Source organism: Vicugna pacos, chromosome 23 (genome assembly GCF_048564905.1).
Source record: "Vicugna pacos chromosome 23, VicPac4, whole genome shotgun sequence".
NCBI lineage: Eukaryota > Metazoa > Chordata > Mammalia > Artiodactyla > Camelidae > Vicugna > Vicugna pacos.
In genome coordinates, this window is record NC_133009.1 from 28,196,927 (window position 1) to 28,221,999 (window position 25,073).

Genomic DNA, 25,073 nt, shown 5'->3' on the forward strand with positions numbered 1-25,073 from the left:
CATTCTGGAGTAGCTCTGCCCAATGGGACAGTAATTGGTATTTTTACTGTTAGAGAAGGGCAGTGTTTATTCCAGGTAAGATATAAAAATAAAATCTTCTTTTGCTATGGCTCTAAGTCTCTCTGAATTTTGCAGCTATAGGTATAAGGATATTTAGCTGTCTTCTCAAAATAAATGATCTGAGCTTGACATGTCCCATTTGGATTCCACTTTATGTGGGGAAATACTGGAATTTAACCAAAGAGTTCTATTTTATTATTGGATATTGAAACTTCATATCTGAGTGGCACTATTCATATCATTTGAACTCTGGTTATCTTTTGAAATCTTGATTATTTTTAGAATAGCATTTGTTTATCTTAGTGTCTATTTCAGTGGGTCTCAACCCTGGCTTAGCCATGGAATCACCTAGATTTTGAAAAATACTGATGTTCTGCATCCAGCTCCAACTTTTTGATTTAATAAATGTAGTCTTGGGCCAGGGGGTCCTGTCTTTTTTTTTTTTTTAAACTCACGTGGCATTTTTAATGTTCAGCTCTGCCCTGTCTAGTTCATAAAACTAGGATTTCCATTATTAAGTTTAGCTGGCTCCCATTAGCACAAATGCTGGGGCAATTTCCTTTAAAACATAAAGTGGAAAAAAAAAAAAACAACTCAGTACCGACAACCAAAGTTAAATAATTACATAAAGTAATACCAGTCCTATTGAGCTTGGCATAAATGTATAAATTTAGCCCAAAGAACAAAACAGAGATGAAAGCCACGGAGCCAGAACTTGAACTAGGATCCCTAATGGAGATTAATATTTTCTTCAGCAGTCTGCCAGCTGAATCATAGTCTAATTAAATAGTTCAGATTTAGTGAGTTTGCATTTAAAGTATAAGCAGATCCGAGAATGGGCAAAGCTAAAACGAGTTAGAATCTTTTCTGTAAATGGGAAGTTAAATTATCATAGTAATTTGATTAAATCATTTTAAATCGCTCAAGCTAAATCATAGCCTTTAAAGAATAGTTTGAAGTCTTAATTGCTGTTTGTGAGCATATCTCTCTGCTATTTGTTCTCGCCTCATTTCCTGTGACATCCTGTAATATATCTCCTGGCGGGCAAGAGGAGTGGGGAAGGCAAGACTTGAGGGGGACAGGGGTCAGAGGTGAGGTGACTGTACAGCTGACTTCAAGCATTTAAAGATCCGCCATGTTGAAGAAGGAAATACATCTTGTACTGTTCCAGTAGTTAGAACCAGGACCCCAGGATGGAAGTTGGAGGCAGATTTGGGAAAACATGAAGAAGACATTTTTAACAATTAGTTCTGTCCCTTATAAAGTAAGATGCTCTGCATACAATTGGCAATGTCTTCATTAGAATATTGTAGAGAAGATTCTTGATGAAGATGGAAGGTGGAGTGAGATGAGCTCAGAGGATCATTTCAACTGTTAAAAAAAAAGGGAGGGTGGGGCTACCATGTCCACTGTTACAAATTTTGGCAGCACACTGTGATTCAAAGAAATCTGAGTTTAAGCCTACTCTGACACTTGGTAGCAGTGCCACCTGCTTGCAGAGAGGTTGGGAGGTGAATGAGGCAATGGTCACATCAGGGGCCTCACCCAAAATGAGGACTTAAAAATAGTATATTTATAATATTTATTCTGCTTTTTCAAAAATCAGTCTGATTGGAAAATAGTTATTTTGTTTCAATTTTGTCTGTAAAGAATGGAAGTTCCTTTTTTCCTCATCCATTTCTTCCCCTCTGTTTTCACTTCGCGTGCTCACTTTTAGTCCCAGGACAAGTTGGGTACCCAAGTCTATTTCATTACCATTCCCTTATGTCCAGGGTCAGTCTTTTTTGTACCTAGACATTCACCATTAGTGTGTGTCCATGCCCACCATTTTCCCTTCAGACAGCATTTCAGTGCATAGAGAGAAAAATATCAAAATACATTGTCATCTCCAAGACGATGTTTTTGTCATTTACATTACCCACCCCTGGACAACTTTGGAATTTCTGTGTGCTTGTTTCTAAGAGAAGTCACGCAGGAAGTGGATGGGGTTACTAGGGTGAAAGGAACCAGATTGGAGGAAGCTTAGGTAGAAATATTCCATCAGGAAAGGCCAGGGTAAATGTTGGGGGAAATCTCGAGTTCCACTCCAGGACCCACCATCAACATTTCCAACCTGGAAGAATTCTTCTTTTGGCTCCACCAGGCAGAAATCGAGTCTTCGGTAGTAAACACTTATAAACAGCTATAATCCAGATTATTCACAACTCTTTTAAAGAAACATGTTATTAACCACCCCAGGTGAAAGGTGGTCAGTTCACCAATGATGTGATGAAATGACTTTAAAGTGACAATGTAAAGGGAAAAACAGGAAACAAAATACAAAGAAGTTTTAAGAATATTTACTGGTTATAGCCATCAATTTTTAATTACTTTCTTATAATTTTTTTGATCATATGTTTAGCTACTTGATTGTAAACTACATGTCCTCTCTCTTTTTGTGCATGTGATCTGATATTTGAATTACAGGAAAGATTAGGCTAACTACATATATCTTAGAGCTCTGCATTCTCAGAGAACTAGAATTATTAAACATGAAGAATCCCCCAAAGACTCCATTATGTGTAATTAACAGATAAACTGTCATCAGAATCAATAAAACGTGCTAAATGATTCAAACTTGTATATAATTAAGTGTCTGTTTTAGAGCTAGAGCTGTAACTTTTATTTTTTTTCTTCCACATCTCACATTTCTTGCAAGAATAATTGTGGCAACCCTGTTAACCCTTTCCTTGCTTGACTAAATTCGATTTTCAAATTAGTCACTTAAGGGCAAAGTTCACCTTCACAAGTGTGAAAAGTATTTCAGAATTCATTAATCTAAAGAGTTCATTTGTTTTTCTGTAGAGAAGCGGACTACGTAAGGAGGCTTTAATGAACTGTTAACAGTACACTAAAAATCCTGAAAGGATGAGCAATTTATTGGGATTTCTGTGTACAGAACATAGTGCTAGAGTCAGTGTATATACATGGAGTTCTTAAAATTTTGGTTATCAACTTTTTTTTTTTTGCCTTTTGGTAAATATGGGCTTTTTGTACACAAGATCTGAATTTCCCTCAACAGCACTTAGAATAACTTTTTAAATAGATGGCCTTTTATAATTGTTGAATGAATGAATACATACATAAATAATACATAAATTAAACAATAAGAACAAAATATATATATATATGTACATATATATATATGAACAGCTAAGATTATAATCTGTTAAAACAAAGCCTTCTCTTGCTCAGTCTCAGGAGGGGAAAAAAAACCCTAGTGTTTTAAATATTGGATCTTTTGTAGTCATTCCCATGTTCTAAGTCAGTATTGGAAATGATCTACTAGAGTGAAATTTAGAAAAATAAAATTGAGATTTTGGAAATGTGAGCGTCTCCGAGCAAATCACAGCGTAGAGAGGTTGAAGAATAAGACGGCCGTTTCATAACTCTCGTCCGCAGAGGTGTTTATTATTATTAATGTTGTTGTTTGTACTTCTGCCTTGTCGCGCAGACTCCATGCACATAGAAGATGTCGAAGCCGTTCAGAAGCTCCAGGATGTCCTCCACGAGGCCCTGCAGGATTACGAGGCCGGCCAGCACATGGAAGACCCTCGCAGGGCTGGCAAGATGCTGATGACGCTGCCCCTCCTGAGGCAGACCTCCACCAAGGCGGTGCAGCACTTCTACAACATCAAACTGGAAGGCAAAGTCCCCATGCACAAACTTTTTTTGGAAATGCTGGAGGCCAAGGTCTGACTAAAAGCTTCCTGGGCCATCCTATCCTGCACGCCGAAAAAGGGAAAAATCAACCCAAGAGTGATGTTGAAGAAACGTAGAGTTTAGTTAACAACATGAGAAATCAACAGACTGCACTGATAACTTAGCAGCGAGACAACGAAGCAGCTTTCAGACGCCTCCGCATCTCCCTGATGAGTTTCTTTGTACCTTATCTCATCTTTTCTTCCTTTTTTTTTTCTCTTTGTTTTTTTTTTTTTTTCTCCCTGCCTTATTCCTCCTACCCTTCGTTTCTTGCTTCCTTCATTGCTGGTTCCCTCTCCCTCTCATTTCCTTCCTTCCTTCCTTCCCCTCTTGCCTTCTTCCTCCCTCTTTTCTCATCCTCCCCATTTCTTTTATATTTTAATAGCTCTAGTTGTAAGAAAATTTCCCTTCCTTTCTTTCCTTTCCCTCCCTCCCTTCTTTCTTTCCTTCCTTCCTTCCTTCTGCTGCTGAACTTTTAATAGAGGTCTCTAATTGGAGAGAGATGGAAGCCAGCCCTGCCAAAGGATGGAGATCCATAATATGGATACCAGTGAACTTCTTGTGAACCATAAGGTCCCCAGTGACTAAAGAATCAAAGAGAGAGAACCAACGTACCTGAAAGTACAGCGCAACGGAAACAAATTGACTGAGTGCAGTATTAGATTCCACGGGAGCAGCCTCTAATTAGACGACTTCAGCCACGTTGCATCGGCTGCTTCTTATCATTGCTTTCCCATCTAGATCATTTACAGCCATTTGATTCCTTAATTGTTTTTTCAAGTCTTCCAGGTATTTGTTAGTTTAGCTACTATGTAACTTTTTCAGGGAATAGTTTAAGCTTTATTCATTCATGCAATACTAAAGAGAAATAAGAATACTGCAATTTTGTGCTGGCTTTGAACAATTATGAACACTAATGAAGGACAAATGAATCCTGAAGGAAGATTTTTAAAAATGTTTCGTTTCTTCTTACAAATGGAGATTTTTTTGTACCAGCTTTACCACTTTTCAGCCATTTATTAATATGGGGATTTAACTTACTCAAGCAATAGTTGAAGGGAAGGTGCATATTATCACGGATGCAATTTATGTTGTGTGCCAGTCTGGTCCCAAACAATTTCTTAACACGAGCTCCAGTTTACTTAAATGTCCACTGACACAAAGGATTAGATTACACCTACAGTGACTTCGCGTGGTCACATACGTAAGCACCGCACACGGAATACAGATCCGTAGAATTTTCAGGAGTGCACCTCTCCACCCGGGAGGTGCAGTTGCCATATGATTTCTAGCTGCTGCGGTGGTTAGGAATGAGATACTGCCTGTTTGCAAAGTTACAGACCTTGTCCCAGAAGGAGCTGTGAGCCAGTATTCATTTAAGAGGCAATAAGGCAAATGCCAGAATTTGAAAAAAAAAAAATCATCAAAGACAGCAGACGCCTGACCAAATTCTAAAACCTAAACCTATATGAGTTTATTCATTTAGGAATGTTTGTTTAAATTAATCTGCAGTTTTTACCAAGAGTGAATAAGCCACTCTGTGGGCTTTTCCACCAGTATTGTCACAGCAAGAAAGTCAGTCAGGTTCCAGACTGTTAAGAGGTGTAATCTAATGAAGAAATCAATTAGATGCCCCCGAAATCTGCAGTCGCTGAACAACCAGTAAACAGTAACCTCCATCAAATGCTATACCAATGGACCAGTGTTAGTAGCTGCTCCCTGTACTATGTGAACAGTCTTATTCTATGTACACAGATGTAATTAAAATTGTAATCCTAACAAACAAAAGAAATGTAGTTCAGCTTTTCAATGTTTCATGTTTGCTGTGCTTTTCTGAATTTATGTTGCATTCAAAGACTGTTGTCTTGTTCTTCTCGTGGTGTTTGGATTCTTGTGGTGTGTGCTTTTAGACACAGGGTAGAATTAGAGACAATATTGGATGTACAATTCCTCAGGAGACTACAGTAGTATATTCTATTCCTTACCATTAATAAGGTTCTTCCTAATAATAATTAAGAGATTGAAACTCCAAACAAGTATTCACTACGAACAGATACACATCAAAATCATAATAATATTTTCAAAACAAGGAATAATTTCTCTAATGGTTTATTATAGAATACCAATGTATAGCTTAGAAATAAAACTTTGAATATTTCAAGAATATAGATAAGTCTAATTTTTAAATGCTGTATATATGGCTTTCACTCGATCATCTCTCAGCTGTTGTTATTAACTCGCTCTGTGTTGTTGCAAAACTTTTTTGGTGCGGACACGTTTCCAAAACTATTGCTACTTTGTGTGCTTTAAACAAAATACCTTGGGTCGATGTTTCATCAGCCCAGTGCTAGGAATACTGTGTATCTATCATTAGCTATATGGGACTATATCGTAGATTGTGGTTTCTCAGTAGAGAAGTGACTGTAGTGTGATTCTAGATAAATCATCATTAGCAATTCATTCAGATGGTCAATAACTTGAAATTTATAGCTGTGATAGGAGTTCAGAAATTGGCACGTCCCTTTAAAAATAACAACAGAAAATACAACTCCTGGGATAAAAATAAAAAGGTGCTGATTCTATAAGATTATTTATATATGTAAGTGTTTAAACAGGTTATTTTCCAGAAAGTTTGTGCAGGGTTTAAGTTGCTACTATTCAACCACACTATATGTATAAATAAAATATATACACTATATACGTTGTTTTCACTGTGTCACATTAAAGTACTTGGGCTTCAGAAGTAAGAACCAACCAACTGAAAACACAAGATGGAGAGATGGAAAGATGTGAACAGAAGGAAGTACAATTTTTAGTTTTCAGTTTAATTGACTCGCGGCATTACAAAAGAACACGTATCTCACAAATAGGAAACGCAACTCAAACGTAGATCTAAAAGAACTGCACGGGCTTTAGGATAAATTGCTCATCTTAAACCTCGCTTGAGGTAAGTTTTTTCACGTTTCAAGCAAGACCATTTACTTAATGTGAAGTTTCGGACAGTTCTAAAGGCGTATGTTTTAGCTGTACGATTTTCATTTTTCTTTTGCTTCTTTTAGGTTTGTTCTTATTTAAAGCAATATGATTGTGTGACTACCTGTAGTTACACTTGTGTTTCAATCAGATCAGATTGTTGTATTTATTCCACTATTTTGCATTTAAATGATAACATAAAAGATATAAAAAATTTAAAACTGCTATTTTTCTTATAGAAGAGAAAATGAGTGTTGGTGATTGTATTTTAATTATTTAAGCGTCTCTGTTTACCTGCCTAGGAAAACATTTTATGGCAGTCTTATGTGCAAAGATCGTAAAAGGACAAAAAATTTAAACTGCTTATAATAATCCAGGAGTTGCATTATAGCCAGTAGTAAAAAGAATAATAATAATAATAAAACCTTGTCTATAGCTGTAGATGGGCTTCACATCTGTAAAGCAATCAATTGTATATTTTTGTGATGTGTACCATACTGTGTGCTCCAGCAAATGTCCATTTGTGTAAATGTATTTATTTTATATTGTATATATTGTTAAATGCAAAAGGAGATATGATTCTGTAACTCCAATCAGTTCAGATGTGTAACTCAAATTATTATGCCTTTCAGGATGATGGTAGAGCAATATTAAACATGCTTCCACTTTTGATTGTTCTTTTGTATGGTGTATTTTTTTTTCCTTCCCCCTTCCGGTAAAGAACCGAATCAATAAACACTGCCCTTTGTTGCTTCCATTCACAGAGTATCTGGGAGTACCTGCTCCCTAAAAATAAAGTAGGAGTTTAAATAAGAGCTATATAAAGGCTTGTCAGAATGAATTCTAGGGAGCCAAGAGACATTTTGCATATTTAAGAGTATGCAAAGTGTCTCAGGCACATTAGAATTCATTCTGACAAGCCTTTATATAGCTCTTATTTAATCTTAAAGCATCTCCACATCATCCTGCATTACTCAAAATCATCGCCTCTATGTCAATGTCATAACAGAAAACTTTCCCCCTATTTTAAGATCATATTAAAACCTGCTCGAGATGCCTATTATTTCCCTCCATCCACAATTAAATCATGCGCCTGCACTGAGCTCGTCAGCGAGCTGCGGGGCTGGTGGCGCGGCGAGCAGCGCCGAGCGGCTGCCCGGGTTCCTGAGTGGGGAGTCACGCCGCACAGCCTGCAGATCGGTGAGCCTGAGGAGGGGGAGCTGTCTTGGAATTCAGGAGGGTTAAACAGCACTGCTGACAGCCAGCGGCCTCCCCTCGGCGTTTTCTCTGGGAGAGGTTACGGCCCTGGCTGCTCAGGGTCAGTGGCACGTCGCGCCCCTCCTGGAGCCATCACCCAGGCGCTTTCTTGGCTTCTCTGCCTATCTGGGGAGTGTCTTGTCACTGGGTTTGCCCACCGTATTTCTCACCTTTCCGAGGTGGCTGGTTCTCTAGAGAAGCAAGCTGATGACACAAAAGCCCCCACCCCCACCCCACTGCATCCGATTTAGGGGCATGAGATTACCTAAATCCCTGAGATGCCCCAGCTAGTAAGGGAGCTCAGACTTGCCTTTCCTTTTTGCATAGCCTTTGAGTGGCAAGAGCGCAGCACAGAGCCTGGCATGCTTTCTTCTGGTTATTTTCAAAATACTTGAGTGAAACTGAGACCGTGCAAGAGACAAACCTAAGAAGAACAATGATGTCCTTACTCTTCCAATAGGTCCTCATTTAAAAGTATGTGTGTTACACACACACACCACCTACTTACACGCTTTTGAGGACTTAAATGTCAGACTTGCTGGGTTTTTATAATTCAGAATTAGTACAGAGCAACTTTTCTGGTACTGACATATTTACCACAGATGCCTCAGGAGCAAAAGAAAATAACCAAGTAGGATTTTGACATTTTAACGAGGTGGGTTTTTTTTCTCCGTATATGAACAGCGAGTAGCTCTGACAAATGGGTTATGCGTTTGTGTTAGGGATCACTTATTTTCACCTGTTGTGTATAAGTGATTTTTTTTTTTAAGTGCGCGTTCCTGAACTTGCCAGCATATTGGAATCACGTGAGGAGGGTTAAAAATCCCTGACGCTCATATTGAAGATTGGGGTTTAATTGGCCTGGGCTTGGGCATAGTTTAAAAAAAAAAAAAACAAAAAACTCCAGGTGATTCTAATGCGAAGACAAGATGAAGAAACCACTGCATTAAAGTTTTACACTTTTCTCAAGCCAGGTGTGTCCTTAAAAATGAACTTTTCGTACACTGGTTCTGAAATTTTGTGAGGGTTTTAGACTATTTTTCTTTAAATATGAAGACAAAAGAACTTAACCTTTTTATTTTTAAACTCACAAAGCCAAGGAAATGCACCTGGATGGCTTTCTCCTCCACTTCCCCCCTGCCCATCCACCCCTCACATCTCCATCCTCCCCACACACATGGAGAGCACGTTTTTCCCATGATTCCCAAGCCACGTCTTCTGTTATGCCCCATATAAAAATGGAGATACCTGCTCAAACACTTGTGCAGAATATCTCACAATCCCTTTTTTTTTTTTAAATCCTGCTCATTTCACCTTTTCATGTGCTTTAAAATTAATTTAGATGTGGTTCAAAATACCTGGCTTTTTTTCCCCCTACTGGAAAAAAAGAGCAACACGATTAGAACAAAATTGATTTCTTGGAGTGATTTCTGTTACCTGTATTTTCCAAGTTGCTGATTTAGGTAAGAAGTAGAAATGAAATAGAACTGAGATAGAATATTTCGTTCTTGGGCCTATGCAAAAATTGTAGGTACATTTTGCTTATTACGAAATTTAATTTGTGGTTAAACTGTTAAAGAAAAGAGATGCTGAAGGGTTTTGTTCCATCCACAATGCTGTACCTATTGAATGGAGAGTTCCACAGTCCAATAGATATAGAGTGTTTAAGTCAGTGTTTCTGGCCCTTTCAAATCTCTAAGTCTAGCTTCTGGTGCCCCTTGGTAGTGTGGAAAAAACAAAATGAAACAAGTAGCAGTAGATTGATTGTATACTGCATCTTATTATGAAACAAAATAGAAAAGAAAGGGGTTTCAAAATAGAATCCCCCTTTCCCAGGAGTATTTGTCTTGTTCTCCATGAAGTTAAAGGTCTGAAATAATGTGCCCATCAGGGGCTCAATGTTGCATGTCCATGCCAGTTGGTCCAAGGGCTTGTTATGATGGTAATGACCTACTGAAACGTGAGCTTGGATTGCAACAATACAATTGCTACCAGCTCTCCCGCTGGGAGAAATATTTTATTATTGTCAAATGTCCTCCATAGAGATTTGTTTTGCCTGTTCCTGTTTAAATTAAATTCAAAGCAGAACTGCATTACTATTTCTCTGGAGTATATTTGAGATAAACAACTAGTCTCAAAATTTAGGATTCCTGGCTAGTTCAAATTTGTTTATTAGCAGAAAAATTACAATAGGTGACACCGTAGCTGCAGGAATATTATGATTGCAGCCACACAAGAGATTTACAGACTGAGTCCATGGCCTGAAAGCAGGAGAACTCCCTTTTTCATTACAGATGCCAGCCAGATTAATAATTAACTATTCCATCAACTGTACAACCTTAAAAAGAAAAGATGTCCCAATATACTAATGCATTACCATAACATGCCACAGAATTTTGGCCATGAGAAAATTTGTTCCCAGTAAGAAGTGTTTTTAAACTTAAGATCATAAACCAAATCTGAGTGTGTGTGTATACAAATATTTTTAAACAGCAGCATGGTAGAGCACTGAAGCCCCAACCATGGATGAAAATGCTCTTGAGCATAATGTATCTTTTCCAATACTATTTTTTAAAAGAATTGAAAGGAATGTCCTAAACTATATGGAATTATCTGGATCATTTTGCCAGAGGTCCTATAATGCAGCCTTGACAAAGGATTTTGAAACAGTGACGCTTTTAATCAATACAAATATTATTACAGTTAAATTAGAACCAGGTCTTACTCTACAAAAAAAAATGCCTGTTAGCTTTGTGAAAATCACAGTAGCCTGCGTGTTCCTGAATAGGATGAACTTCAGAGAGCTGGTTTTGAGAAATGCAAACAAACTGCTGGGAGGGGTCACTAAAAGGGCCTACCAGAAAAGCATTTCAAACTAGCAGGAGCCTTAAGTCACACTATTCACACTCCGATTCAATCTGCCATGCTCAGTCGAATTTCACAGTTTTGTTGGGAGGTGAAGTCCTGGCTGCTATTAAAAAAAAAAAAAAGAATAAACCCAGAAAACTAAAGTCATAAGAGCAATTTCCAAAATGAGGTCTAGAGCTATGACAAGTGTTGGCTTTTTTCCCCCTTAAATTATGTGATTTCATCTCATTACAAATAAAAAATACTAAACATGAATGCTAAAAACAATCCTGCAGATATTTTTGTATTAATCTTTTTAAGATTCTTCTCCACTAGACGTATTTTGCTTTGATTTTTCTCTAGTGAACAAAATGATTGACCAGCCCTGGAGTATCAACCTTATGCTTCTAAATCAAAATAGATATATACCTATCTTTTCAAGTGTATGTATTGAAAAAAAAGTCTCTTGCACAAAAAGAAATATGTGGTTGAGAGTAATTTCTTGGCTGGGTAATAAGTAAAATGATGTTTGGAGATGAGGAAATTTTTATACACGGGGAATTCTGTAGCATGTGTCTTACTTGCTGTTTCTGATAAGGTTGTTTTCAGTTCCTTAATATAATCAGTAATATAATGAACATCTTTGGGTGTCTTTCCTATGGACCAGTATAATTTGAATTAGATGGGTTTGAACTGCCACCAGAAGTGCATTTTGTTTCATTTTCCCTCAGCAACATATAATTTTATTTTGCTCTTACACTTTATTAACTTGATTATTTTTTAAATGGCATAGGACTGTTTTGACTTATAGTTCTTTGAACATTCTTGTGTCTTATGCCAGCTCAGACTCTCCATGCCTATTCATTGCCTATTCATAACCTTTGCTCTTTTTTCTATTGTGTTTCCTATTATTTTCTTGTTCTTTGTATATTCTAGATATTGATCCTTGTCAGTTTCAGTTTTTGCAAATGTCTTTCCCTAGTCAGTCATGTATCTAGTAACTTTGACCTTTGTCTTTGTTCACTAGAAATTATTGTGATAGAGTGATTCATCAATTTGATCCTCATGCTTTCAAGGTTAAAAATATGTTTCTAATTTTTTGCAATTATTTTTATAATTTAAATTTTACATTTATGTCCTTTGAAATCCAGTTTGAATAAATTTTTTTGAAGAATAGTCAGTTTACAACGTTGAGCAGTTTCTGGTGTACAGCACAATGTTTCAGTCATACATGAATATACATATATTTGTTTTCACATTCTTTTTCACTGTAAGCTACAAGATATCGAATATAGTTCCCTGTGCTATACAGTATAAATTTATCTGTTTTATATATACCAGTTGGTATATGCAAATCTCGAACTCCCAATTTATCCCCTCCCACCCATTGCCCCCCAGTAACCATGTCTTTTTATATGTCTTTGAGTCTGTTTGTTTTATATGTAAGTTTGTCTTTTTTTTTTTAAGGATTCCACATATAAGTGATATATGGTATTTTTTTCTCTTTCTCGCTTACTTCACTTAGAATGACATTCTCCAGGGCCATCCATGTTGCAGCAAATGGTATTATTTTATTATTTTTAATGGCTGAGTAGTATTCCATTGTGTAAATATACCACAACTTCTTTATCCAGTCATCTGTTGTTGGACATTTAGGTTGTTTCCATGTCTTGGCTATTGTAAATAGTGCTGCTATGAACATTGGGGTGCAGGTGTCTTTTTGAATTAGGGTTTCTTCTAGATATATGCCCAGGAGTGGGATTGCTGTGTCATACAGTAAATCTATTTTTAGTTTTTAGATGAATCTCCATACTGTTTTCCACAATGGCTGCACCAAGCTGCATTCCCACCAGCAGTGTATAGTTCCTGCAGTACTTTGATCACTCCTTTTTTAAAATCACAATCTAATAGGCTATTAACATCTATTTCATTAATCATCTTTCAGGGGATTTCTCTTGTTCTTTTAAGTGGGAGTGAGTCCTCTGCTTTTTCATTTTGCTTATATCTCTCTGGCACTGTGGATTATGGAGTATAAATTATCTACTGTGGTCCTGAAGGGGTTGGTTTATTTATTTATAGCAGATGCAGAAATAAAAGTAAAAAAAAAAATTTAAAAGAAGAAAAAAAGATTTGAAAACAATATAATGAATAACAGAAGAACAAAACAAAGAGAAACAAAAATCAAACTGAGCCAGTGAGGAGGTGGGTGGGAAGGGAAAAAACTGGGAGTTTGAGATTTGTAGATACTGACTGGTATATATAAAATAGATAAACAAGTTTATATTGTACAATACAGGGAAATATACTCAATATCTCATAGTAGCATATGGTGAAAAGAATATGAAAATGAATATATGTATGTTCATGTATGACTGAAGCATTGTGCTGTACACCAGAAATTGACACATTGTAAACTGACTATACCTCAATAAAAAATTAAAAAAATTCAAATCAAGACAAATTTTTAAAAATTTAAGAAAAAGATTTGAAAACAGTACAATCAATAACTGAAGAACAAAGAAATAAAAATCAAATTGAGACAAATTTTAAGAAGTTCAAAAGAAGAAAAAAGATTTGAAAACAGTATAATCAATAAAAGAACACAGAAAAAAACGAGGCAAATTAAAAAAATTAACTTAAAAATTTTAAAGGGATTTAAAAATAAAAAAATTTTAAAAAATTAAAAAAGGAAAAGAAAATAAAAGGATGTGTTCCCATGCACACTGTGTGCTCCTAATAATTTTCTCCCAAGGTCCTTTTTAAGTCTGGGTGGTTGGTTGCCAGGTGTTTTTTGTGCCTTTTGGCTTTTGCCCCTTTGGTTGGGGGTGTGGCCAGAGCCTGCCCTGGCTATTGAGCAGGGCCTCTTTTTTGTTGTGGTTGTCTCCGTTCCTGCCCTCGTCCGGCTGGGCAAACTCCGCTTTCCTGCTCCAGAGGCCCCAGGATCGCACCCCTTGGTCTGCACCATGTCCCAGCACCGGTAGGCTGATGGGTCCCTGCGCTGCGCCTGCGCATGTCAGATGGGCGGGCCGCTCCCCATCCAGTGCCGCTCGCCGAGCTGCGATTGGTCCATATTCGTAGGCGCGCTCACAGAAGATGGCCGCACGAGCCCTCACCCCCACCGCGAGTCAGAACGCCGCTCCCTGTTCGCCTGTCTTAGTGTGAGTTTACAGAGGCACCGGGACAGACCGGTTCTCTCTGCCTGGGGCTGTAAACAAGCCTCAGTCCCGCCTAGGAAGCTGCAGGGCCCCTAGGTAAGGATTCAGGTTTTCACCCCTCCTCAGCATGGGAGCCGCGCCATAGAATATGGCGGCTGTGGCTGCTCCCGGCCGCTCTCCTCAGGAGCCGCGGGTCTGAGGAGACAAAGGGCACGGTGCCCCCTCCCCCCAGCGCACACCAGCAGTGTTGCTTTGCTAATCTTTTTGTATTTTATGGGGGACCCAGGCTGTTCTGTACTGTGTCCCCTCCCAGCCACAGCCCGCAGCACCCTGCAGTCCCCGGGGCTGCCTCCGTGCAGCCGCCCTGTCCTCCACCCTGCTCGGGCGGCCTGTCCTGGGCCCCACTTGCCGGTTCGCGCGCTAGGGCTGGGGGTCGTGGGGACCCTCTGTGCCGGCCAAGGGCTGTTCCGTACAGTTCTGAGCCTCGGAGGCCCCCCCTCCCTCCTGCTGGCCTCTCGGTTGGAGGGGGGAGACCCGGCGAACGAGCGCTATTCCCCCTTTGCCGCTCCCTCCCCTCTGCTGTTCCTGCACTACTTTACTTTTTCTGCTTTCTTTTTTCCTTTCCTCCTGCCAGATTGGTGGCGTATTTTGAAGAAGGCGATGTTCTGTCCAAGTTCAGCAGGTGTCCTGAGTGGCTGGGTGGGTCCGTGGATGTCAGTCTTGGTGTATTCATGGGAGAGGGTGAGCTGCCAGCATCCTTCTATTCCGCCATCTTGGCCGCCTCTCAGCTTGGATATTTTAAGTGTGACGTAAGTTTTAACTTTTTTTTCAACTTCTTTATTCTCTACCAGTGTATGATAACAAATCTATATTATATCAAACTATCATATATATACATATATAAAGTAATCTAGTATTTGATTTTTTATTATGCTCTTTGGGCAATCTATATGCTGCTGCCACAATATTATTTTATAACTATAGTTTTGTAGTTTGCCTTATTACCTGATAGAATGTATCTCCACTCATGCCACACTTTGTCTTATTTTCCAAATTGTTAGTTTTTTTGGAGAATTTTCTTTTTCATAAATTTCAAAATATTTTTTCAATTCTCAAAATGATCTTTCTATAAATTTCATTAGAATTTTTAATGTACAAATTGGAGAAAATTGAAATTTTTACAAATCACATTCAGTGAACATATTATAGCTCTCGATTCATTTATACTTTCTTTTATTTCTTCATTAGAGATCTTTTTAAATTACCTACATAAAGTCTCATGCTTTCTTTGAGTCAAATTCTGGGTACTTTATAAATTGATAGCTGTTGCAAATTATAATTTATTATCTATTATAATAGTGATTTTTGTTATGTTTTGTTATTTGAATAAACACATACTATTTCATTTTACATATTGTCTTATACTTGGGAATTTGCTGAACTTCCTTATTAGTTCAGATCACTTCTGTACAGTCCTGGATTTTCTATGTAAATGATTCTACATTTTTTCTAAATTTAGATTGCAAACTGATCAGTATATTTCTGAATCCATCTCTTTCTCGTTGTACTTTATTATAGGGAGTTAAGAGCAATCGACTCATACTTTTAGCACTCTGACTATAAACCATCTTTCCCGAGTCCATAAATTTGTTAGATTCATTTTCTTTTTTCCAAGTTGCTGAAAGCAGAACTTCTGTGAATGGGTTGCCAGTATACAACATGAATTGCCATTTTCCCAGCCTTCAATAACATTTTTCCAGCTTTCTGTAAAAGTTTCCAACTGTCCTTGTCCCAAAGCCACTTCTACATATTTTAGGTTTTCACTACAGCAGCGATTCCATTTCTAGGTACCGATTTTTCCCTCAGTTTTCAGTGCATGACAACTGCACGACCTCAGTGTGGAATAAAATAGGCCCTTTTTTCCTGGAGCTCCTTGGTGTGTCTAGAGACGGCTTGACTCCACAGCTCTACTTAGACCTGTGGAGCTGGGTGGCTCAGTTCTACTCCTTATGTGTTCCTCTGGGGGCCCGGCTGGAGGGGCAGCAGCTGCTCAGAACATCCTTGTATCAGGATGATCTCAAGGGCACAAGAAAGCAAGTTCCAAGACACAAGTGCATTTCAAGCTTTTAATATGTCTCCTATCGCCTCTCATTGGCAAAGCAAGTCATGTAGCCAAACCCAAAGTCAAACACACCCTGCAATTTTGTGGGAGACTCTTCAGATTTACATGACAAATAGTATAGATACAAGGAGGTGTAAAGAAATAGAGATAGTAATTCAACATATCATAAATCCTTTGGTAATTTCTACTCAATTTTTAATTTTTTAATAACTATTAATGACTATGAGTGTTTAAACACTCAATGGAAATGACAGACCTTCTCTATAGCCCCACAGTGTCACCTTTGATATACACAAGTCTGTTCCTCTTCTGTTCATTCATTCGTCAATCTTTGTGCCAATCCTGCACACCCTTAATTACTTCCTAAAATACTTAAAATCAGGCTGAATAGCTGACAGAACAGCTCCTCTTCATGTTGTCTTTACCCTGAGTATCTTGGCTTTTATCATTTCTATACAGATTATAGAATCATTTTAATTTACATACACTACACATACATACACACCTGTTAATATTTCAATTGCAATGGTGTGGATTTTCTAGATTAATTTGTGGAAAATGCATATCTATGTTACATTTAGGCTTATATAATTCATGAGTATGTTTTAACCCTCAATTTTAATTTTCTTAAACTTTTTTGTGTTCTTATAAAATAGCATCTTAAAAAAATCTTGATTTCTTATAGCATGAAGATTTGAAATATTGTGCTATTATAAAGGCTATGTGTTTATAGTTTTTTTTAATTTTGTGTTTTGCTTTTGGCTGATATATAAAATTGACTTTGTATATTTATTTTGCATCCACCAACCTGCATAAGCTTACTTATTAATTCTAATAATTTATCTGTGGGTTCTTTTGAATTTTTTACATACCCAAACATATCTTTTACATAATTGGTGCTTTATTGCTCTCCTCTTAACCCTTGTATCTTTTGCATCTTGTCTTGATCTTAATGTACTGGCAAAGACCTTCATTCCACGTTAATAAAGCTGATGAGACAAGAACCCTTACCCAATTCCCTACCTCAAAGTAAATGGTTTTGGTTTTCACCATTTATTTTGATATAGGTTCCTTCTAGATGTTCTTTAATAGATAAAGGATGTTTCCTTTTTTCCCAAGAATTTTTATACCGTATGGACTTTGAATTTTATCAAATACTTTTTACTTGTATCTACTGAGATATTCTGTGATTTTTCTCCTTTGTACTGGTAATGTGGTACTTATATTGACTGCTATTTTAACATAAAACTAATTTTGGATTTCTGAAACAGATCTAATTTGTTCATGGTATAGTAATATCTTTATATTATGCTGAATTTGTTTTGCCTATATTTTAAGAAGTTTCCGTCTCTGTTTATGAACAAGAAAATTCTATAATTTTTTTCCATAATACAATTTTCAGGTTATGATATAAATGTTGTCATAAAACAAGACGGAAGAAATGTATCTGCTTTATCTTTTCTTCTCTGGAAGAATTTGTATTAGAGCCAATCTTGTTGATTGTGTTAGTCTCATTTATTATGTTATTTCTTTGGTAAAAGCATGGTAGAAATGCCATGGAAACCGTGTAGTCCTGACATTTTCTCTAGGTAAATTTATTGTTTTAGGACTATACTTTGTAACAATTACAGCATCATTCAGATTTTAAAATCTCTTCTTGTATCATGTCTGTTAGTTTGTACTTTTGTGGGAATTTGTGCATTTCATTTATATTTTCAAATTTATTGGCACAGCATTGTTCCTAGTATTCTCTTATTTTTTAATGACTTCAAAGTCTATAATGGAGGGATTGTGTTAATTTCCTGTGACTACTGTAACAAAGTATCACAGGCCTATTGTCTAAACAGGAGACATTTATCTTCAGGCCAGGAGTCTGAAGTAAGTTTCACTGGTTCAAAATCAAGGTGTCAGCAGGGCTGAGTTCCCTCCAGAGGCTTGTCTCTTCCTTGTCTCCTCCAGTTACGGAGTGCTACTGGCACTCCTTGCCTTGTGGCTATATGATTCCCACCATTAAATTTCTCTTCACTCCATTGCTGCCTGGCTTTCTCCACGATTTGTGTGTTATCTCCTCTACCTTTCTTTCAGAAAGATATTTGTGATGGCATTTAGGACCCTGTGGATAATCTGGCATAATCTCTGCCTCTCAAGATCTTTTACTTAATCATATCTGTAAATCTCTTTTCTGGAATAAGGTAACATTCACAAGTTCCGGAAATTAGGGCCTGAGATCTTTGGTGGGGGGAGGGCATTATTTAGCCTACTGCAATGGCATTTCCTTTTTCACTGGCGTTTCCTTTTATATTGAGTATTTCTATAATATGCTTTTATTTCCTTTTTTTAAAGTTGAAGAATAGTTGATTTACAATATTGCGTTAGTTTCAGGTGTACAGCATAACGATTCAGTTATATCTTTTCAGGTTATTTTCCAATATAGGTCATTACAATGTATTAAATACAGTTCCCTATGCTATACAATAATCCTGTTGCTTACCTGTTTTATGTATAGTAGTTTGTATCTGTTAATCCTATACTCCGAATTTATTCTTCCCCCCTCCCTTTCCCCTTTGGTAACCATAAATTTGTTTTCTATGTCTGGGAGTCTTTCTGTTTTGTATATAAATTCACATTTTGTTTTTAGATTCCACATATAAGTGATATCATATAATACTTGTATTTCTCTGTCTAACTTACTTCACTAAGCATAATATTCTCTAGGTCTTTATCCAGTTGCTGCAAATGGCAATATTTCATTCTTTTTTATATCTGAGTAATATTCCATTGTATATTTGTATCCCATCTTTTAAGCCAATAATCTGTTGTTGGACACTTAGGTTGTTTCCATGCCTTGGCTATTATAAATAACGCTGCTATGAACATTGGGCTGCATGTATCTTTTTGAATTAGTTTTCTTTTTTTTCTGGATATATACCCAGGATTAAGATTGCCAAGGCATATGGTAGCACTATTTTTAGTTTTTTAAGGAACCTTCATACCATGCTCCAGAGTGGCTGCACCAATTTACATTCCCACCAACATTATAGGAGGGTTTCCTTTTCTCTGCACACTCTCCAGCATTTATCATTTGTAGGTTTTTTGATGTTAGCCATTTGGATCCATCCCTCCTTTTATTTCTTAATCAGTCTTTCCAAGGTTTATGAATTTTAAAAGTTTTTTCAAAGAAGAAACTTAGACGTTTTTGTTTCTTTTCTTTTATATGATTCCTGCTATGCTAATTCCTATTCTCTCTCCTTTATTATTTGCTCCTTAGATTCATTTACTCTATTTAAAAAATTTTTTTTACTGAAGTATAGTTGATTTACAAAGTTGTGTTAATTTCAGATGTACAGTAAAATGATTTATACACACACACACGCGTATATATACACACACACGTATTCTTTTTCAGATTTTTTCCCATTATGGGTTATTACAAGGTATTGAATATAGTACCCTATATACAGGAGGTCCTTGTTGTTTAGCTATTTTATATATAGTGTGTGTATATGTTAATCCCAAATTCCTAATTTATCCCCCTCACCCCTTTCTCCTTTGGTAACCATAGTTTGTTTTCTAGGTCTATGAGTCTATTTCTGGTTTCATTTACTTTATTTTTTTTTTAACTTCTTGAGATAGATGGTTACTCATTAGTTTTCATCTTCCCTTCATTTCTAATAGGCTATGAAATGTCCTTTTTGACAGCTTTTGCTCCTCCACATATTTTAACACTTAGTATTTTGTTAACATTAAATTCAAAACAGGTTTTAATATCCCAAGCTACTACTTCTTTGATCATACTTTATTCAGAAGTATATTTCTTGATTTCTTTTGGTTATTAATTTATATCTTCATTGCACTACGGTCAGACAACATAGTCTATAAAAATTCAGTCCTTTGAAATTTGTTGAAACTTACTTTGTGGCTCTCTTACGTCCTGCTGAACATGACTTAGGCTAAAGTCACTGTAGCTGGATCAAAGGAAACAGAATTCTTGACTCTGAGGGGTGGGGTTACTTGTGTGCTGCTGTGTTTTGAATGATCTATGGCTCTTCTGCCTCATTTTGTGGTTAAATGCTGGACTAATATATTTGACAATGGTAATAGTCCTCTATTCCTCCTTATCTGTTTTGGTTACTTTCTCATAATAGCCATAGAATAAGATAGATATCCGTAGAATAAAATAAATTATTTCTGAAAGCTTGCAGTGTTTCACACATGTGAATTTTTTTGTTCTTTAGAATGACTTGAATGTGATTTTTAGAGGAATCCTGGAGACATTCTAAGTGAAGTATCTAGTGATACTTCAGCATGGGGCTCTAGGTACATCCATAATAGCTAACAGTAGAACCATGGAAAAAGGCAGTATGGTAGCACAGTCAACCCAGAATGTAGATATCTTTCTTTATACTATCATTTTATAATATAAGCAGAGTCAGAGCTGATTAGAGCTGGAGGTCACTGGCCCAATTCATTTCTGTTCCAGATGAAGGCTGGCTGAGAGAGTGTGAGTCTTGCCCAATCCTTCAATTAGTGACTCACTTTTTCTTCTTCATTCTATCTCTCCCTTCTGGTGCTGTGCCTGCATCATTCCAGGCTTCCTTTTCCTCTCTCCTCCTTTGCCATCAATCTTGAGTTTCCAGTCATTCATCATAAAATCTGCTGATTACAATTGTTTGTTGCATCAGGCACAAAATTTCCTTCTTCGGCATTAGGGACTGTCTCTCTGAGCCACCTTTCAAGCCAGCCTTATCGCCGTATGGTCCAGAAGTCAAGTCTGCCCCAGTGTCTTCCATGCCATGAATGCACATGTTCCTTTCTTCTCTTCTCTCCCCACCTTTGCTGGTGCTGGTCCTCTCCCACTCTTCTCCAGGAAGTCAGCCCCAGCTAATCTCCACCCTTCCTTTCCTTGACTTCTTGCTCAGCACCACATCATCTAGTTTTTCTTTCCTGTTATGTCATTCAAATTAGAAAGCCAGTAACTTGACTCCAGAGCTCCTTTCTTAGATTTTTACGTGTATCATTTCTAACCTAGAGGAGTGCTACTGGCCACAGAGGCTGGAACCAGGCGGATAACCAAGCCCCTGGGCCAGCAGCCGTGTCCTTCTTTCCCTCTTCCTCTTATTCACTAGTTCACTCAACCAATAAACACTTTTCCAATGCACATCTTTTCTCCCTCACCTTCTCTAGATCTTCCTTCAGACCCTCAGTGAAGCTTTTACAGTCACTTTATTTAAAACTAAAAAGCCCCTTCCCAGCCTCACTCTCCCATGCTCCTGCTTAATTTTCCTCCAGAGCAGTCATGCCCATCAGATGCCTCTCTGGGACTGAACCCAGGACCTCGTGCATGATGAACACGTACTCTACCACTGAGCTATACACTCCCCACCGGTTCAGCAGATTTTAAGCAAATCTGTGCACCAAATGCATCCTGAATGGTAACAGTGAGAGGTCAATGTCTGATTCCTAGTCGTACCTTAAACCACGTTAGAGAGTGCAGACACCAATGGGCTGGGATGGATGTTGGCCTTTCCAACTGGTTTTTCCAGCCCCCAGCAGCATTGGCACCCTCCTAGTGGGACTGCCCACTGCAAAACTACCATGTACCTTCCAATACAGCTTAAAGGACAGATGTAGACATAAACTAATACAGAAAAGGTCTTATAAAGACACCCTTATTGTTAGAATATTAACTCAACTCTTGTTCTCTCCACCTATCCAGCTACAGAAGTTCCTGTTTTTAATTTTTTAAGACTGGATTTTGTGCTTCTTCACACACAATCTATATTGCATTTCTTGTCCATGTAGCATTCCCTGGCCCAGGTCAGGGCTGGGTACCACCTGGACTCGCTACTGTTTTCCTTGTGCCAGATACTTTTTATGGATGGGGAATTTGTTCTCATCCCTTTGCCCACCACCCTCTCCCCTTCCACCCCCTCTCCTTCACTTGAAGGTTTCTATTCATTTAACCCAGGTTAATAAGTAAAAGTATTTTTCTTGAAGGTAATTCGATCATCTAGCCCTCTGTACACACCCTGCAAACCCACCGAATGGAACTGGAGAGGGATTAAATGACTACTTCTGACTAGTTTGAATGAGGTTACACAGAAAGCAGTTTTCAAAATTTAACATCTTTGTTTTCAAGGATATATAACTGATGTATAAAACTAATCACAATGAATCTACACTTTTTGGGCTTCATCAAAAGGAGGTAGAATAAAAATTTAAGAACAAGGAAGGAGCCTGGATGTTAAATCAGAATGTCAGTGGAAACTTCTTGATACCAAGATATGTACTTGAATATTTGTATCCATAGGATGTGAAGACACTTCTACTGAGAAAAGTTGACAGTGACAAATAGGAAAAAACAATAGGACAGTCTGATATGTTCATTTAAAAGCAGTTAGATGGGAGGAAGAACCAACCTCAAGTTCTCCTGCCTTTTGCTTTACTTCCCAGAAGTCAAAGGCAGGCAGTCCCTGGTGTGCTGAGATGTAGCTCTGCGAGTTGCTCTGCCCCAGACAAAGAAAGGGGAGTCTGTTCTGGGAGTCTTCCACCTGCTGGGTGGTCTGTGCAGGGAGCTAGAATCCCTCTGTCCGGGGACTTAGAGGCCAGGAAGAAGGAGCAAACACGCACTTGTATCTGGAACTATGAGAGGTCAAAAGAGAGCATGACCTTTACCAGGGCTGCTCAAGGAGGGCCTTCCAATGGCAGTGCAGACAATCAGGGATGAGGGAAGGCTCCTCTGCTCTGTAATTAAACACTAGTAGGGTAATACACACAGTTAAGCATCTTCAAATTGTTTGAAAAAAAAAAAAAGGGCAGAGACCCTGGCAGTGCTTAGGAATTATCATAAAAAGGATAGAATCACAATAAGGACCAGTTGAAAGAGCTCAGGTCAGTAGTCACGGGCTGGAGAGGATGAAAGGCAGCTTCAAATTTAGTTTGATCTGGAAGGAGCATTGGCAGAGGTCCAGACTGTCTGTTGATGAGGGTACCTGTGACTTTGCACAAGCCCTGTCATCTTTTTAACACTTTGTTCCACCATCTAGAAAACAAGCGAGTTGCATTAAATTATATATAAAGTCTCTCACAGCTGTAAATCACGATTCTAGATATGGGAAGTGTGTGTTCATAAGGCCGGTGCTAAGAAACCATTCGTTGCATTCAGAGAAAAATGATTAGGAAAAGCAGTGGATTTAAATAAAAGGAAAAGAAAGTAGACAATTAAAAATATTCTCATTTCCTTAACTCGTACATTAGGTCCCATTATATATTACAAAATTATGATAGACGACTATTTACCAGGGACGGTTTTGGCATAATTGGTACCATTTTTCCGTGCTTCCAATAGGTCAAGTGCTACATTTAACACTTTACATATTTTATTTCACTGAACACTCAAGACCTATGAGGTAGGTGCTATTATTGTCTCTCCTTGGCCAATGAGGACGCTGAAACTTGCAGATCTGAAATAACTTTCATCAGATTACATATATACTAAAAGGCAGATCTCAGTCTCTCCCACTGCAAACACTTGCTCTTAACCTTGACAACATCCCATCTTGGACCAAGAATGGACCAGACCAATTTGTGAGATCCCTTCTTTAACTTTGTGATCATGGAACAGCTGATAAAATTTTAAGTATGACTTTTTTTTCCCCAGACAATATCTTACCTATCAAAGAACAAATATCTAGTGTTTACAGAAATAAAAGTTCTATTACATTTCTTCATGTCAGAGTATACAGAGGGTTTATGTGCTTCTCCGGGAAGAAAAGGAAATACAGCTGTGTTGTAGGTAATAACAGTTTATTTTATGTCCTATTTTCTTTAACAGTGATTGCTCTTACTTGGAAACTCTTGTGGCATTTTGTAGGCAATAAAAACGTAAAAAGAATGCTCTATGCAGAGAGTTTCACAAGCCTGGCCCCCAGTTCATAATCTATGGGGGAAGACATCTGCAATCTGGTTCCAGAGCTGTTCATCAGCATATCCACCAGTGACACAGGAACCAGGGCTGCCCTTCTAATGAGCCCCAGGTCAGTTCTCCCATCACTGGCACCCCTAACACCACTATGAGAGAGAAAGAACCATGCCCAATTTGAGAAAATGCTGGAAAAAAAAAAGTTTCCTGTAAGAAAGAAACAAAAATGAAAATTTGACTGTTGCAAAGTAAAAATCTGTGATTTGGTGCTGATAACACCTAATTGCTCTCTGATTAAATATCCTTGTCCAGGGTCAGGGCTAGTCCAGAGGAGAACTGTAAAAGCAACTCCTTGATGTCTTAGAAAACTCCTTTTGAGCAGCCTTACTGCTTACCTCACTGTAACTTCCTGCTCCTCTGATCTCTATTCTAAGCAGCCCCAGAGGACAGATTTTTGTTCTCTGAAACTTCTCTGCTCTCCATTTGGGTCTCATTGGGCCTTACTTGCTACTAATAAACTACTCTGGATGGACGGGCATGGGTGCCACTGAATTATGTGCCTTCTTAATTTTTTAACTTCTGAAAAACAGAGTATCTACTTAAAAATCACTCCTCTGGGAGAAGAGGCAAGATGGCGGAGTAGAAGGACGCTTGTAAGTCACCCTCTCCCACAAATACACCAAGATCCACATCTACAGACTCACTCAGCCAACCAGAGCACCTGAGGAACTCCGACAGAACATAGCCCTCTTCAAAAGATAAAGACGCCAAAAATCTGGTAGGAGAAAAGGAAAAAAGAAAGAACAAAAGGCAAAGCAGCGCGGGATGGGTCCCGCGGGGAGGGAGCGGCAAAGGAGGACTGGCGCTCGCTCGCTGGGTCTCCCCTCTCCAGCTGAGAGGCCAGCGGGATGGAGGGGGAGCCTCCGAGGCTCGGATCTGTACAGAGCAGCCCTTGTCTGACAGAACTAAGTTAAATAGGCACAGAGCGTTCCCCCGA

General features: G+C 38.1%; 2 protein-coding genes across 4 annotated transcripts in view; both read left to right on the forward strand.

Annotated features, from left to right (window-relative positions):
• The window catches only part of ESRRG (estrogen related receptor gamma), a 519,140-nt gene extending 511,691 nt beyond the window's left edge, over positions 1 to 7,449 (forward strand). For 2 of the 3 annotated variants that reach the window (XM_072948734.1, XM_006203648.4), the window contains exon 7: positions 3,554 to 7,449. In XM_072948734.1, the coding sequence (XP_072804835.1) occupies positions 3,554 to 3,798 (245 nt within the window). In that variant the 3' untranslated portion in view covers positions 3,799 to 7,449. Of the gene's footprint in view, positions 1 to 3,300; positions 3,315 to 3,553 lie in introns of those variants that run through there. The other variant, XR_012063582.1, reaches the window with a different exon arrangement.
• Positions 7,450 to 13,965: 6,516 nt separating this feature from the next.
• Positions 13,966 to 25,073, forward strand: part of USH2A (usherin) — a 698,253-nt gene continuing 687,145 nt past the window's right edge. Inside the window, exons 1-2 of the mRNA XM_072948735.1 lie at positions 13,966 to 14,129; positions 14,668 to 14,842. The gene's annotated coding sequence lies outside the window, so the exon portion shown is untranslated. The remainder of the gene's footprint in view (positions 14,130 to 14,667; positions 14,843 to 25,073) is intronic.